This window comes from Lutra lutra, chromosome 15 (genome assembly GCF_902655055.1).
Source record: "Lutra lutra chromosome 15, mLutLut1.2, whole genome shotgun sequence".
Taxonomy (NCBI): domain Eukaryota; kingdom Metazoa; phylum Chordata; class Mammalia; order Carnivora; family Mustelidae; genus Lutra; species Lutra lutra.
The window spans coordinates 25661654-25679776 of NC_062292.1; the positions used below are offsets into that span (position 1 = coordinate 25661654).

Consider the following 18123-nt stretch of genomic DNA (forward strand, 5'->3'; position numbering starts at 1 on the left):
GGAAAAACTGAGAGCTTTCCCCCTACGGTCAGGAACAGGGCAAGGCTGTCCACTATCTGTTGACTAGCCTATTGAATAGTTGATAGTTAACTAGCCTGTTGAACACCACTGCTCTTCAACATAGTACTAAAAGTCCTAGCCTCAGCAATCAGACAACAAAAAGAAATAAGAGGCATCCGAATCAGCAAAGAAGAAGTCAAACTCTCACTCTTTGCAGATGATATGATACTTTATGTGGAAAACCCAAAAGACTCCACTCCAAAACTGCTAGAACTCACACAAGAATTCAGTAAACTGTTGGAATATAAAACCAATGCACAGAAATCAGTTGCATTTCCATACACCAACTGCAAGATAAAGAAGAAAGAGAAATTAAGGAGTCGATCCATTTACAATTGCACCCAAAACCATAAGATACCTAGGAATAAACCTAACCAAAGAGGCAAAGAATCTGTACTCAGGAAACTATAAAGTACTCATGAAAGAAATTGAGAAAGACACAAAGAAATGGAAAAACATTCCATGCTTATGGATTGGAAGAAAAAATAATGTGAAAATGTCTATGCTACCTAAAGCAATCTACACATTTAATGCAATCCCTATCAAAATCCCATCAATTTTTTTCAAGGAAATGGAACAAATAATCCTAAAATTTATATGGAACCAGAAAAGACCCCCAATAGCCAGAGGAATCTCCAAAAAGAAAACCAAAGTCAGGGGCCTCACAATTCCAGACTTCAAGCTCTATTCCAAAGCTGTAATTGTGAAGACAGTATTGTACTGGCACAAAAACAGACATATAGATTAATGGAACAAAACAGAGAACCCAGAAACTCTATGGTCAACTAACGTTCAGCAAAGCAGGAAAGAATGCCCAATGGAAAAAAGACAGTCTCTTCAACAAATGGTGTTGGCAAAATTGGACAGCCACATGCAGAAGAATGAAACTGGACCATTTCCTTACACCACACACAAAAATACACTCAAAATGGATGAAAGACATCAAGGTGAGACAGGAATCCATCCAAATCCTTGAGGACAACACAGGAAGCAACCTCTTCAACCTCAGCCACAGCAACTTCTTCCTAGGAACATCACCAAAGGCAAGGGAAGCAAGGGCAAAAATGAACTACTGTGACTTCATCAAGATCAAAAGCTTTTGCACAGCAAAGGAAACATGCAGCAAAACCAAAAGACAACTGACAGAATGGGAGAAGATATTTTCAAATGACATATCAGATAAAAGTCTAGTATCCAAAATCTATAGAGAACTTATCAAACTCAACCCCCAAAGAACAAATAATCCAATTCAAAAATGGGCAGAAGACATGAACAGTTCTGTAAAGAAGACATCCAAATGGCCAGCAGACACATGAAAAAGTACTAAACATCACATGGGATCAGGGAATTACAAATCAAAACCACAGTTAGATACCACCTCATACCAGCCAGAATGGCTAAAATCAACAAGTCAGGAAACGACAGATGTGTATGCAAGGTGGTGAAGCCACTCTGGACGACAGTATAGAAGTTCCTCAAAAAGTTGAAAGTAGAGCTACTCTACGACCCAACAATTGCACTACTGGGTATTTACCCTAACGATATAAATGTAGGGATCTGAAGGGGCACGTGCTCCCAAATGTTTATAGCAGCAATGTGCAGAATAGCCAAACTATGGGAATCACCTAAATGTCCATGAACAGACGAATGGATAAAGTGAGATATAGATAGATAGATAGATGATAGATGGATAGATAGATAGATAGATAGATAGATATAGTGGAATACTATGCAGCCATCAGAAAACCTGAAATCTTGTCATTTGCAAGGACATGGATAGAACTAGAGGGTATTATACTAAGCGATATAACTCAATCAGAGAAAGACAATTATCATATGATCTCTCTTATATGCGGAGTTTGAGAGGCAAGGCAGGAGGTCGTTGGAGAAAGGGAGGGGAAAAAATGAAACAAGATGGTACTGGGGAGGGAGACAAGCCGTAGGAGACTCTTAATCTCAAGAAGCAAACTGAGGGTTGGTGTGGGGCAGGGGAGGGATAGGGTGGATGGTTTATGGACATTGGGGAGGGAATATATTATGGTGAGTGTAAGACTGATGATTCACAGACCTGTACCCCTGAAGCAAATAATATGCTATATGTTAACAAAAAAACACTAATTATGTTGTATGTTGGCTAACTGAACATAAAATTAAAAAGGTGGTGTTTGCCGAATGCATAGCACATGCTAGCTAAATTTTACTTTCTAGCTGAACTAGATGCCCCAGTGATGTCCAATATCACCCAGCCTCTCCCCAAACCTACCTCCACATCTTCAGCCTGGACTAACCTCTCCCACCTTCCCATTTCTGTCCACCATACTTATATGCTTCCTTATCAGACCATCTTTGTACCTTTGACATCCAGGTGTGACACCTACTCCCTCTGAACCATAAATGATTCTTGGGCTTTATTTCTACAACTCATGAGACACTTGACACCACGATTGTGTGCTGTACTTTGGCACATGTCATCTCTTCTCATAAGGGTTCATGTGTATTTTCTCTGCACATGCCATTTACTTAACAAAATCACTTCTAAGTCACTGAAAGGAAGGATCAATCAATTAATTGATGATGATGTTTGCATCTGGCATGAGCAAATTGAAAGCCATTTGGAAGTGATGGTTGATTTAAGCAAAAAATAAGACACCAAAGACACTTCACATTTTCTGTGCTGATTTTTTAATGAACATCTTATAATCTTACAAAATAACTGGCTATAGCTGTTTTACATTACAATACAGTAGATCAGCTCCTTTCACTGTGTTCCCAATCCAGCCATCCTCTTGGGGTGCTAACTGATGCACTGAATAGCTATCTCACAGAGGAGAGGAAGTGACAAGTCCAATGCCTTGTAATGGAGGGAAGGAAAGGAGAGAATCAAGAATAACTCTTCACTTTCATGTACAGGTTTGCCCGCTGCCCATTCTCCTTACTCTGTCCTCTCATCTCTCTGGTTGCAGACTGTCACACTAACCATTAGAGTCAGCTAGTCCTGGGTCACCTAGACAACCAGAGCCCCTAGTTAGTAGGAAAAAAAAAAAAGCAGAGAAGTGACTTTCAGGACAAAGAAGGACCTGTGGGAGAGGTCCTCCATGACCCCATGGATGGGTAAGAGCAGCCAAATGCAGACCATCACATGGAGTGAGTGGGAGTTGATATCACCTGGGAATAAAGTCCTTCCACTTTATTAAGGACATGAGAGTTAAAACACACCAGGCCCCAAAGAAAATGGCCTGAAGAGCCTGCCACCTATGAATGGCCTGAGCTGACATGGGCTGGGCAATCTTCAGCCAGAAGTGCTTTCCACACACTACAGAAACTGCCCTCTTGCCTTCTCAGGGCAGTCGTGGATTGTAGATGTTGCCAATGGAGAATAAAATATTTGTAAATGAAGTATGACAGAGAAATGTTCTCACTGTTCCTTCTGTGAAGAGACTGAGCACAGACCCACACTGCTGTGAACCACAAGCTTGAAACCTTGTGGGGGAGCTGAAGCCTTCCTGAGCTGGGCAAGGCCCAAGATACCTATTCTGCGGCCTCAGTCTCAGACAAGGCAGGATTCCCTGATGCAGAGCTTGATGCACTTCCAAGAATCTGGATACTCTCCCTAAGAAAACAATTTTACAACTCCATTAAAAAAAAAAATCGGCAATCTAAAATAAACTTTTTCCACTGTACTTTCCATATTGAAGCCTACTACAATCCTAGGAAGATTTATTCTCTTTTTGGGGTACTAAATGTGAACCCAGACAACGAACAGTAGGTATCCAGATTTCCCTTATGGCTAGAAACATAAGAGAACAAGGGCTTTTTGGATGGCAACCTCTGCTCCTTTCTTTCCTCAGTGATGGTGTCACCCCCATTTTATATCCCTAGAGATAAATATATGTATACCCCCTTCTTTTTTTCCCCATTCCAGGATATTTTTCTTTCCTCAAGATAGCGGTGGGGAATATTTCCTCTTCCAGTTTGCAAAGCCATTGCCTCAGTGTTGGTGGGAAGAGTAGAAAACTTGTGGTCAGAGCCAAAGAGCAGATGATTCAGAGAGACCAAGGTTGCACTCTCATTTTGGCCCGTTCTTCGCTTCCATTGGAGAGGAGGCTCTGAGGGAGAAGCAAGCCTCCCAGCCCTTCTTGAGATAACAAACTGAAGTGTTGAGCAAGAAGTTGACTCTCTTTCCCCAAGGCTTTCCCCAGAAGTTGTTACCAAAAAACAACTGCAACAGACCGTGCGCAAAAAGAGGAAGCCTGGGTGGTAAACAGAGGCCAGTTAAAGTGGTCATTTTACCCACAGTCCATCTATTGAACAAGAAAGGATAATGACAACATAACGGACCCTAAATAGTTGAAATTCTTCTCTCTTCCCACAGAGTGTCACCCTTGCTCCACGTGTTTCCATAGCTTTCTCAAATCAAAAACTCTAGGTCAGGGATATGCTATCTTGTACTCGAATAGAATTTACCTCAGATCCCGCGTTGCTTCAAGGATTCCCCTCCTCTCTGTTCTGGAGATTTGGAACAAGGCCAAGTATCTTTGCCTCATGTCATTCTCCTGCCTGGGGCTCTGATTTACTACTGGCCTCTCCCATCTCCATGGCTTTGCTTGGCTTCTCCATCTCTGACTGTTCTTCCACCTCCTCCCATTCTCTCCCTATGTCATGTCCATAACATTTTTCCCCCCAGAAAATCAGCAATTGGTCCTGTGTCTGTGAGTGACAGCTAGGTCTGGGGACTTAGAAGGAGAGAGGGCACAGGCCAGCCAGCCATGAGGAATGTGTGAGTTCCTGTAATCCTGTCATTCAGAGAACAAGCCCCAGTACTAACTTGCTCACTGACTGGCAGGCGAGAGCCACCCTTGAGATAGGCACGTGTGGGAGTGTAGAGGATCCTGGGGCTCAATAACTCCAACTAAGAGTTCTGAGAAGTGAAAAGTAGTGAATACGTTCCTTCTGGATAGATACACAAGAACCACGGTCTGGTTCTTCTGGCCCCAGCACCAATGGGTACTCCCACCCAACTTGCCACGCCTCTTAATGTTATCATCCCAACCCTTCATCGCCTTAAACTGGGCCCAGCTTCCTGCTCATGAAAAGATGATTAGCTGACATGTTAGTTTCAAAAACTTCATCTAATTTCTCTCTTTCTCCATCGCCACTTCCTTTTCCACCTGCCAACCCCCATCAATAGAAAAATGGCAGAATGACTTGTCTTGCTGTACTCAAACCCTCAGGATTCATTTGGGATGTGAACTTCACAGCAGCATGTGTGGAACAATGTATAATTTTTAGCTTAGTAGACAGCAAAAAATATAATATATATAATATATTTATATAATTATGTTTAAATACTTATAAGGAATTAATAACTAACCTCATTATGACTAAAGGAGACTACACAAAAGAAAGGGAGCCAGTTTAGAGTAGATGAGCCCCGAAAGATGGCAATCCATTCAAAACGGGTGTTAACAGAGCGTCCCTGGCGACTTCTCTTCTAGTATTTTGGTATTGGTTTACAAGTTGGGTGGGGCTGAATAGTTGGCCGGGTGCAGAGTGGGGAATAGGACAAGAGTTGAGGATGGGGGTGAATAGAATATAAATGGGGGAGGAGGGTCCTTGTATAGCTATCATATCTCTCCTTCCACTTTTAATCAACTGCCTCTTTGAAGAAACTTTTTGCCTGTGACTCTTCCCTACTTGGGGTACTTGGTGGAACAGTTGGCACCTATAAACGTTCCCTTGCATGTCTATAAGAACCTCAACTCTTCCTCCATCCTTCAGTTCACAACCTTTCTTCTTTGTTCACCTTTTGTTTTCTCTTACAGAGGCCTCTCTTTCTTTCTGCCTCCAGGGCAGTGGAAGGAGGGGCTCGATCCCACAGTTACTGATTTTCTTCAGCCTTGGGGTCTCGGCAGGTGCATTCATCCAGGTCACAGTCAGCAGCAAATGGAATGACCTAGGGGAAATCAATGAGAAGTTGAAATAACCCATTTGCTTGCCAAGCTTCATACTTCTCAACCAGCTTCTGCTTTTCTCACTTGGTCCCAGAGGAAGTGTGTTGATATCACGGAGCCGAAACTAACACTAGTTCTTGCACTTACACATCATGGTAAATCTTCCTTGCTTCACTTACGTGTGTGTGTGTGTGTGTGTGTGTACACAGTGGAAAGACAATAGTAATTCCCCTAGGCGGTGGTAATGTGATTTAAATAAAATGATGGATATAAAACACACATTTCCAGGCATCTGTAATGCCTGTTACTACCACTTCTAATATAATCATTAATGTCAAGGACCACTGCTAATGTTTTCGTCACCATTATCCTCTTCACAAAATCCCTGTAAAGTAGGTAAGATGGATGTTAGCATTTTCTTTTTATCGGGAAGGCCACAAGAGATTGGATGACTTAACTTAAGGTCATGGCACTACTATCTGGAAAACCAAGGCTCTACAGCCTAACTCTATGGCTCCTACTTCTTGGTGCTCTTAGAGCCATACAATCATCTTTGGCATCTTGTAAGCATGAGGTTTTGCCCACCTTGAACCCAGGATGCACTTGGACTTGGTGAAACAATGCATCTCTGCACCCACTGTTTGTGGCTGGATTGCCTTCCTGCTATATAATTACCCCTACTCTGCGCCGAAAACGATCCTGCAAAAGTTGCTCTCTACCTGTTCTCACTACAGCATCAGCAGACAAAGACACTTTTTAAGTGTCCATAACCAGTGTCAGAGAGAATTGGGCATGTTGGGAGACATGATGTAAAAATTAGAAAGGATTCTACCCTTTGACCATAGACAATCAAGTGAGGTAAAAATAGGCATAGCATGTAATAGTTCACAGCACACTGAAAAGATGGGCTTAGTGATTGGGCAAGGGAGTTGGAAAATGGGTGGTATTATTTGGGGAAATTTTCCAGCATATTTTCACAAAGGAGGTAAAATGTGATTTAGGGGGATTAAAGTGCCTTTTCTTTCTTTCTTTCTTTCTTTCTTTTTTTTTAAAGATTTTATTTATTTGAAGGAGAGAAAGCAAGGGGAAGGGGCAAAGGGAGAGGGAGAGAGAGAATGTTAAGTGGACTCCATGCTGAGCGTGGAGCCAATGTAGAGTTTGAACTCTATATAGAGTTTTGAACTGTAGAGTTTGAATCTGAGATCATGATCTGAGCTGAAATCACGAGTTGGATAGTCAACGGACTGAGACACACAAGTGCTCCATGATGTGCCTTTTATTTTTTTTTCTTTTTTCTTTTTTAAAAATTTAATTTAATTTATTTTTTTCAGTGTTCCAAAATGAAGTGCCTTTTCAATTCTGATTCTAGTATATGCTGGCTACAGGCACTGAAATCCATTGAAGACAAACCCTAGATTTACTGAGTATGAGATGGAGATGAGGCGAGAAATGCTTGTCTTCTTCTGAAGTGGTCATACCTTCCTGGGTAGAGATGGGATCCGTGACCAGTTATGGTCTGTAAGTGAGAACAATAACTAGTTGATACGATTTCTGACCTGTTTTCCAAGCTGTTGATCTGTTTCTCTTGGTTTGGGATTTATTATCTTTTTAGAGCAAAAGAGAGACAAATTGAACAGTGATCCGATGAGCCCCTGAGCATTCTGCAATAAATAAGTTAATTCACATAACTGGTGACAACAGTTTCTGGCGCAGAGCGAACAGTCAGTCATATCAGCCATTAGGTGCCAGAGTTTCAGCTCTGTAGAGGTGATCATGTAGGTGCGACTTATTGTGAAGACAGGTACAAGGAAAGAAATACTGTCTCTTGCATATTTCTGATTCATCAGATTGGACAGGTAGCATCAAATATCTTTGGAGCACTTGGCTTTTTATCCAAATTATCATAAAATTTCAGCCTATTCGATTTCACGGGTTTAGCTTGAGCATATCTGTCAATTTAATAGAGCCCAGAGAAATAGAGATAAAAGGAATCGAGAAAAAATTACTACTCAGGGTATGGTCTAAGTAGCTTGTGGTGGCCAGTCAACATAAACTTAAAATATGCTTATAATACACTATATAGGATTATTAATTTAATAATGAGGATTAACAATAACCAAACGTCACTTCATTGGTAATCATGCCTCCCCAGGAGGTAGAGGCCATAATTCCCTGCCAACAGAGGTGTATCCTGGACAACGATAAGCAGATGTGAGTCACTGAGTAGCCAAAGCCATGGCTTTTCCGAAGGAGTTCCAAAACCAACCACTGGAAAACTAGTGTTTTCTAACAACCTCACCTAAAATCACTGCCTTTAATCCTGTCACCATAGAAGCTTAAATGTTTATTCACTATAACTCCCTCTTGACTACGGAATAAAAATGATACAGAATGAAGGAGAACCAGCCAAACTTATTTCTGGAGTCCCTGCCCTGCCTGTTACCTACAGGTGTGCTCACTTACCTTCTTGGAGGAGAGCGTGGAAGAGCAGCAGTCTCCCCCATCATAGTGGCAGTAGGCCCGGTTGTTGATGGTATCACACCATCCATCTGCTTGGAAAGGCTGGTGAGGACATGAGAGGTCAGTGTCTATGAACAGCTTCACTGGGCTTTGCACTACTCTCCCACCCATCTCCATCATAACACATGGAACTCAAGAGATATTAGGGGAGAGGTCCCGAGAGGCAGGATACCAACTGACCTAACATCCTTAAGAAGTTGAAAAGTCTCAAGACCACTGGACCCAAAGATCTGTCAAAGTTCACCGGCAATACCTGCTTCTGACCAACTCTAGGGTCCAGAATGGTTCATTTAAATTCCTTGGTCAAATTTTTTACCTTCTTGTTAAATAACACGTCTTTATATAAAGTAGGTTACCAAATATTTTCACACATTTTAACTCTGTTGATCATCAGGAAAGGCCTATGGTGCAGGCAAGGTTGGCTTTAATGGAGATGCATATAAATAACAAAAACTGCCCTGGGTCGCATAGCTAGGGTCAAGCCGACTTTGGAATTAGAAGTCCTAGATCTTGACTTTCTGCTTCTTCTCCTGGATTAAGAACTATAATTTCCACCCTTTCTCCTGGTACTTGTATTCAGAGACCCTGGTAGTCCTGGCATGCTATGAAGTTTCAAATGATGTTTGTCCAGAATGCAGGGGTCCTAGGGTTTGGATTTCTGGAACAGAAATACTCTCAGACATACAGCTACCTAATACACAGCAGCTAGATGCAGGGTGAGAGCAGAGCAAATGAAGCTGTTTCCCTTCAGTCCTGTTATAGCTACAAGTTAACAGAAACCAAAATGGGAAAGGAGCCCAGGCCAAACCAGAGTTAATGGAGTGTTTCTCCCCAAAAGGGAATGTATGATAAGAACAGCAACAAGCGGTTAAAAAATAGCTCAGAAGCCCAATGCGCTGTTTCCCTAGAACCACTCCTGGAGAAAAACAGTGTCCCACAGTGTTCTGGAGGGCATGCCAGCCAGCCCACCTACTCAATCACATTGGCTGCTTCCCCTCCTGAGTGGATGCCTAATTGAGAAGCCTCAGGAAACATCTTGTGGCCAAACTCTTTGGACCACAAGACAGTCAGTAGACTTCTGAGTTCTGAGGTCACCTTCCAGTTTGCATGTTTAAATCACTTTCTCTCCCCCCACCCTCCTTAAATGTCAAATAATGGGACTGTTCCCTATTTCACTGTGCTTTGATGAGATAGATAGATAACTAAACTAAAAAAAGGGGGGGCGTTAAATAATTTTCGGCAATTGAATTACATCAGAACGAGCTCATCCAAATTATTACTTCAATGTTTTGATTTATTCTATGGGGTCCTGAGGTCATTTGAACATCATTCCAGATGTATACCAGCATTCCGATCACTGAAAAGTTGCTACTTGTGGGGTGGAACTCAACAGCTGTTCCACAGCTGCATGGCAAAGGCAGTTGAGAGCAGGAAGTAAAAATGAATTCTGTTTTCAACACGGGCCTCACTGGGATAAGAGACAAAAGACTGTGAGATGTGCATGTGTCTCTAACACCAGAGCAAGTGACACTGGCTCTGTAGCTCCTGGGATGACTATATAATCAGGACTTGGGGCTACAATTGCAGCCAGATAATCGGAGTCAAAATACGGCTGGCGATATCCTTAACACCCATAAATGCTCTCGGGTCCTCCCAGGAGGACCAGATACGTCTCCTGAGATCTACCACCTCTGCCAGAGTTTTCTTTTTCAAGTGTTTGGTGGAGTATATTTTCCTCCTCTAACACTGCATCTGTTACTTTGTCTCCAACCCTGACTGACTCATTGGCAAAACTTAATCTGTTCCTTCTTTATTTTTCATGGTATTGTCTATAAAAATCCAAAGAGCACCCAAAATACTTCTCTTACATGTAAAAGTGTGGTCTTCAGTATGGAGGATTAAAGGGAGAGCTTCCTTTTCATAAGAATAGCTTAAACTTTTGAATGGATTATTCAAGGATCCAAGAGAATCAGTCTTTCCAAAGTCTTCCCCAAGGATGGCTTCTCAGGATCACTAGGGAAGATAGGTTGAAAAGAGCAGAAATGGTCTAGGTGACCATCTCTAGCTCCCAGTGGGTGTCAACTGCTAGAGCCTGAACATGATTTCTAGAAACTTCTTTCTAGAAGCTTCTTTTCTGCTCTTAAAGGGTCATCTGGGAAGAAAAGGAAATTTATAAAAAGGGGCAGAAAATCAGAGAAAAGGTTGGAAAGACCCAAATATTTAATTTACTATATACCTATTAGAATTAATTGTTCCTCCCCTAACCTGCCAAAAACAACTACTCCACCCTAAACAAACAGAGTCTCCTATGGCAACATGTGCCTGGGAAGCCTGACAGCTTGAGTCCAAAGTTACAATGGAAAAAATAGAAAGGGAAAAATGACTAATTGATCCAAAGTTTTTAAAGCATCTGAAGACTGAATGTAGATTAGATCAAAATCTCAATAACGGAGAGGTGTCAGACTGAGTACATCACTTCTGCTCCAGGAAACGTCCCCTAACAGAGGGTGCAAGTGTTGGGTTTCTCTGCACAATGTGTCCACAGGTGAATTTTTACTAACCATACATAGACCTCACTTACCCTGTAACATCAGCAAACAAAGTGCTTCACGTAAGTGAATTTTTCAAATACCTATAGCCTATTTCTTTAGGAGACATGTTTTCATTTTCCATCTTAACCATTTTGATGAAAGAAAAAAAAAAAACCTACAAAATTCCTCTCACTCTGCCTTTTAATAACTAATAGAATAAGAAGTCATCAACATGAACATTTTTCATTTTCATTTTTTTTGTATAGGAAGACTCTGTAGTGGGCTGCTTACCTTTGCATTAAGTGAGTCTCCTCTAAAACACACATACACACACACACACACACATGCACACACATGCACACACACCCCATAACTTCATGAATCAAGCTTCTTAAATTATACCTGAAGTAAATACCTAGATCTGAGAGAGAGGCTAGTTTTCTCTTCTCATGATGCATGAACTTGAGGATATCTATGGCTGGCTAGCTGTGTTGCAGGCAGATGAGTTAGCTGTAGAAATGGTTGTGGGTCAGTGATGAAATCAGAAGGGCTGTCAGCCTATACGCCTATATGACTATGGAAACTGGACAACTTTGGAAACTTCTCAAAGTAAAAATAATTCCTTCTTTATGTTATCTATACTCTTTGTGTTATTTTCCGTTTAAGGTTGTTCTGCAAAGCTAGGCATGGGGATGGTGGGCCCTGTCTGTTTTCTATGGATATAGTCATTCATTCAGTCATTCAACATCCTTGATTCCAAACCTCTATGTGCCAGGCATTGTTATGGGGATGCAAAGATAACTAAAACACAGTTTCAGCCCCTGAGAGAATCCACTGTAAACAAGTATAGCTTATGACAATAAGTGCTAGCATAGGGAAGCAGACAGAAGAGAAGTCCCTAAGTCAGATTTTCGCTGGGGAGATTTTTAAGAGCTTTCATGGGCTGGCTTGCTACATCTAGCCTCTAGGAGGAGAGATTAGGGCTGGATGATTCAGAGGGGAAGCCTGAGAAAATGAAAATAGACATCCGGGTGGTCCTAGACTGCCTGTCACAGGGCCCAACCCCAGGAAGAGCTCCATAAACATTGCCTGATTGGCTGATAACACTTCTCTTATTTCAACTACATTAGGAACATTTTTCTGCTATAGCTTGCAACAGAACTCATGACCACGCTGATGTTTTAGAAAGGTTAGTTTTGTACTTTAGGTGGTCTGCTCTGATGCCCTATAGGTTGGGATCTCAGCCAAAAGTGACTATCTCCCTATAGGTGAGGCACAGGGCAGAATCCTGATTTTTCATCTTGAGGAGTGTTTCAGACCAGAAGATGCTAATCACATTTGTGTCTAAAGCTTAACACTAGTTTCTTTCCCCCACATCCTTTTCCATCAGAACCCTCTAGTCATGTGAATGACAAATTGGACCCACATCTGTATCTTCTTATTGGTAGGGCTGCACCAGGCCCCAAAGATGCCCTTTCCCAGCGAAGCTGTGGTGCCAGGCCAGTGGAGTCCTTGCAGTAAATGGAAACTCTTATAAATATATACAAGAAGGGGTGCTCGTTTTCTCTTTTTCTCTGGCTTTCCAATGAATGCTTCACTTGATTCTCCAGGCTGATTCTCCTCCGCTGAGCCCAAAGCTCTATGTACCACGTCCATACTGGCTGGGTTTCACTGCAAGGCTGCTCTTAGAATCTCACAGGCAAAAAACTTACAAGGTCTTTGAGTAATGACCAGAATACGACTTGCTTTTTGTTTTTTTTTTTGTTTGTTTGTTTGTTTTAAGGATCATAGATACATGACATTCTAAGGTTGGATGCATATTCTCAGATCACAATGCTTTGAAACTGGAGCTCAATCACAAGGAAAAGTTCAGAAGGAACTCAAACACCTGGAAGCTAAAGACCACCTTGTTTAAGAATTGGGTGGAGTCTTGAAGACTATTTAGTACCAAACCCCTATTGTACAAATGATGAAATGGAGCCTTAAAAAAAGAGAAATGTCTTATTTGTAAGGCAAGTTGGTGGCCATCCTGGGAATAAGGCGGAGTCTCTGAATTCTTGATCTGATGTTCTTTCTACTATAGCGTGCTGCCATTATCTGATGATTTCATTCATCTTTTAATTTATTGGGAATGCAGAGTAATTTAAATTCCTTTGGCACCTCTATAAAACAGGTTCAGTTACAGGAGAATTGACAAAAAAGTGAGCCCAACGATCCAACACAAAAGCAAAAAGGGCTGTACGTATGTCAATGCCCCGGAGCCCCAACAACTTCACTTCTGCTTTTTTCAGTTGTAGGACAAAGTTTATCCCGAATAAGCTGCCTGGCACCATCACTCCTTCTGGCCTCAGGGCTTGGTCTGCTCCTATTTCCCTAGAGGCTGATTTCTCCAGGAGGAAGCAGCACTATACTCCCATCCCATCAGCAGATGCCTGCAACCCAGAAACATTTATTTCTGGGTCCCAGAATGCTCAAGCCAGATTATTTCTCTGCTCTCTGCCGTCATCTGACGGAAAGAGGAAATGGAGCTGTTCCCCTCCTCCAGTGTTCACCCCTTGGGGTGGGAGGGTGCCAATGATCTCACATTTGTGGGTTTGCAACAATCTTCTTGGAAAATGTAAAATTAAAATAGATACCCTGAGATGGATTCTGCAGGAAGAGTTTCTTACATACAACCGCCTCTGGAAAATCTCGTCTGGCTTCCTGGGCCCAGAGAGTCCTTCCTGCCTGTGCATTACTATGGTATATTTTACCCACATGGGCATTATGTAGGACGTAACACCCTGTACTACCAAGGGCTCAGGGTCTAACCATCTTTATAGAACCAGCCTCTAGTTCAATGCTTGATGCTACAGGAGGTTCTTAATAAATGAACAAATATGAGGGTGGTTAACAACATTTCCTTAGCGTATTTTGTGAACAGATCCCTCCTTTCCATTATTCCTCTCGTACTATGTACAGAGCATTGGTATACGTTTATTTAAGAGTGGGAAGAGACAGCAGAATATACCATCGGAAAGTTCTCCTGCTATAAACAACCTAAAAATGTTGGATAAAATTTAACAATATCCTCTCAACTCCAGAGCTGGGGTAATAAGAAAAGAAGAAAAATTACCATGGCCTCAAAGCAAAAAGAAACTCAATACCAGAGCAGGAAGAAGGTGGGGAAAACATGACCGTCTTTGGGATGTTGGCAAATAATCTATAACCCAGCTGTTAGGTTTTCACAGCTGATTGGGAATAGAGGCCCAGGTTTTGGGCCTCTGTAAGGTGGGGAATGTGTAAGTGACACCATTAGTATTTTAATAAGAAGGCTGTGTTTGTGAGAACTGATAGGGAATGACACAATCACACAGCAGTGCCATACAGGTAACCTGGCTCAGTTAGAACTGGGAGATTTGTTCCTACCTACCAGCCCTGAAGACAAGATGATGCAAACCCACTAATCACTAAGATATTAAGGATTTGCTGGGTTACCAGATAGAAGTTGAAATGTAGAGTAGACCCTGGAACGCCAAGGGTCTGCTTTACAAACAACAGACAAGTAAGATGTAATTCAAAGAAAGGCCATGAAGACACACATTCTGTTGGATGGGCAGAGGGAAGCATCCCATTTGTGTCCCTGAGAGAGGGATCCAAAGTTGGGGTGTAGTCCTGTGGTCTACATGAGGTCATATAGCCTTGGCGTAGGGCTTCAAAGCTCTCCGCCAGAGCAATCCACCAGACTCTCAAAAAAGGAAAAACCAATGTGCAACTTTATGGGGTCCAAAACAAAAGCCCGATTATAGCCACTTTATTTCCATCCGACACCAAAACCAAAGCACAGCCTTGGAATGGAAATGATCAAATAGTGCAAAAACCAGTTCTTCTGAGAGAAATGGCTGGGATATATCGAGATGGAAAAAGAAAAGCAAACAAAATAAGGTCAGATGACTTCTTTTTCCTGTACACTTTTCATCAGCTTCCAGGTACACAAGGGCTCAAGACCTCCTGCTCTGGAAAATGATGAAGGCTGTACAGTCCGGTGATGAGGAGCATGGGATACGGTGTTTGATAAACCTGTGCCCAGATCCCTGGCTCTATCCTTACCAACTCATAGATCGGAGCAGATTACTGGGCTTCTTTAAGTAGCAGTATCCTTGTTGGTGAGTGAGAATAACACCATCCTCACAGACTGTTGTGAGGGGTAAATGAGCAAATGGAGGAGAAAAACTAGCCCAGTCCCTGGTCCACAGTAAGTACTCAAGGAATCCTACTTTTATGAAGGCAGCAGGAACACTCCCATTGCTTTTACTGCTGTGCGTTGCTGTCTGAGATCCCTTTACAGAGACTCTGGTCAGAAAATCTTCAAGAGTCTACCAGCAACACTTTAGAGTCAAAGCCATGGCTGCTCTCATCCCTGAGCCTCCTGCCCCACTCACTGCCACCACAAATGTACCATCTGAGTCATAAAGGAGTCAGGTGACGAGGGAAATGGCTCTGGAAATTATAAAAACAGAGTAGGAGAAGCCTGACTGGCTTCTGGAAACCAGGACTCTCCTCAAAACCAGAGCGGTGACTTGAGTATCTTAGCCTCTGAAAAACCCCAAACCATCACAGACACCTCTTCCCTGACGTGCACCACAGGAAAACAGGAAAGTGAGAAGACTCTCTGACTTACTTTTTAGCCAAAAACAACCTCCCAGCAGCCCCTTTCATTTCGCTGCAAATAAAGACCCAGTGGTACAGACTCTTCCACCTCACCGACCAACAGACGCCGGCCTGCTCCCCCACTAGCCCCCGCTCTGGGCCCGACCCAGCCAGGTGCTTCTACACCCCACCCCAAGGAAGGGGGCAGGGCGAGAGCCCCGACGGGTGAAGATGAGGCAGGGGAGCATTCAGGTAGAGTCTGCACTGATCTGTGCCAGAAAAATGTTGGCTTGAAATTAGACCTCTTTTTCCCAAAGGACAGAAACAGAGGAGGATATCCCTCCACAGGTTATGCTATCTTAGAGGTTCAAAAAACAAATGAAGCGGCCCTCCTGATTTGGTGGCATTTGTTGGGAAATGCCCCAGTAGTGAGGCACTGCTACCAATGGGAGTGGGTCCTGGCCCTCACTCAACATGGAGGCCTTCCTTACCCATGTTAAGACACTTAGTGCCTCTGGCCCTTATCTCCTGCTCCCTTCTGCCAAACCGCATGAGATGACCGTGACAGTGCCCAGCACTCTGTTCCCAACAACCATCCTTAATCCTTCATCACATCTCCAAAATCGCAAGGTTACTGCCAGGCCCCTGTAGGCCATTGCTTGTCTCCATGTCCTAAACAAAGAAACCCCAAACCTTTCTTCTCCTCCTCCAGTGGTCTGACTCCTGTCCTCCACACTTGCCCTTGTTTTTGGAGCCACTGATGTAAGCAGTCAGCTGGTCCAGATCTTCTGTCAATGACTACTGTGCCATTGCCCTTCCTTCCTTCTTGAATCACGCAACAACGCTTCTAAAATGTGGTGTTCCCAGAATCCTGATATTTATGATGCAGCAAAAGCTGGGCTTGGGCTCCCAGCAAGAACTAATAATGCAACACCATCGGACTTCATTCGCCTCTCCACGGCCAGCCTGGTGGGCCCACTGATTCTTGTGACTTTGTTTTTCTTGTTTTGATGGGGGTGGGGGAAGATGGTAGGGGCAGAGGTGGCCTGCATTTGGCTTTCTTGGATGGGCAATAGTTGGTGCAGGGGAATTTCCTGCCTCCTCTCCTGCTAATTGGAGCCAGCCTACTGTGTTTCAAGGTTAGAGATAGAAACCTCGAACATAAGAGTTTTGAACTCTGTAAGGACCACGGGGCAGGGACATGTCGGGACATGTTCCCTCTTCCACTCCTGCTTCGTTCCATGAGCCACAGGACCCCACAGCAGCACAAAGCCCAACACCCAGCACAGTCGGTTCTCAATGAATGTTTGGTGAGTGAGATTGATGGATTCTCCTCTAGAAGAGACTTTCTAAATGAAGAATATTTTCTGCTTTGCACTCCTCTTGCCTTCCTCCAAGATAAGGTGCCTTTCCTCTGTCCTGTTCCCTCGCCTCCCCAGGTAATCTGTGCTCGCTATCAATTACTCTGTCTACAACATCCCCTGAAAATGGCTAGGCATGACCTGCCAGGTACAGACTCAGTAACAGCAGACCCTTAGAGAAGCAGACTTGAAGATTCAGAAGAATGAAACTGGGAGCAAAAGTTCAGGCCACTGCAGCCACCTTGCTGGGCATGTGGGGCCCGGCTGGCTCCCGTCACCGCGGTCGGCGGTCACTCACAGAGCTCCCCCTCTCTTGGCCCTCTGCCAGCTGTGGTGCCAGGTCTGCACCCCCCGGAGGGGCACCTTACACTGTGCATAGTCCATTCGAGAGCTGACATAGTAGCTCTGGAAGGCGAAGGGGACAAAGGCTTAGGAACCGGACTGAAGTCAGAAGTGGAGAACCTGTAACAGGGACAAATGGCCAGAGAAGCACCTGGAAGAAGGCCCAGGGAAGATGGCTGGGGCCCTTCCCTGACTTTGAGCCTCTGCTTCCCTCTGTCCCTGTCTTCTGGTTCCTTGGCCAGCCTGCAGTTCATGGGAGGTTGAGGCCGGCCTGGGCTGGCAAGGGGAATGTCCTACCACAGCTCGCCACGCGTGCTCGCCCCCCGGCGCCCTGCCACACGCACGCCCATGCCAGGCAGCTCGGCATTTCTTGGCTCCCCACGCCTGCCTGTGGAAGATGACTGGGAATGCAGACTGTGGGAGGAAACGACAATATTCATTGTTTGGATTAAATATTTTTCTTGGCCCTCCCGCTGTTTGCTGAGCGTTTTATTTTTTTCTTTCCCCATTCTCTCATTCCTTCTCTTCTCCCTCCCTTCCTACATCTCTTCCCTCTCTCTCTCTTTCTCTCTCTTTAGCAATCGAGCACACTGGGAGAAATTTCAAGGAGAAAGCAGACACTCTTAGGGTGGAAGGAGCTGTTGAAAGAAATCAAAGCAATTGACCAAACCTTTTGCCATTCCAGTACCACACCCAGCTCCTCACAAAGAGGGTGCACTTTGGGGCAAA

General features: G+C 43.6%; 1 protein-coding gene across 1 annotated transcript in view; it reads right to left on the minus strand.

Moving 5' to 3' along the window:
* Positions 1-2734: 2734 nt before the first annotated feature.
* PAPPA2 (pappalysin 2) overlaps positions 2735-18123 on the minus strand; it is a 302814-nt gene continuing 287425 nt past the window's right edge. The window contains exons 21-22 of the mRNA XM_047705709.1: positions 8475-8573; positions 2735-6013 (exon numbers count right to left, since the gene is read on the minus strand). Of these exons, the coding sequence (XP_047561665.1) occupies positions 5939-6013; positions 8475-8573 (174 nt within the window). The 3' untranslated portion in view covers positions 2735-5938. The remainder of the gene's footprint in view (positions 6014-8474; positions 8574-18123) is intronic.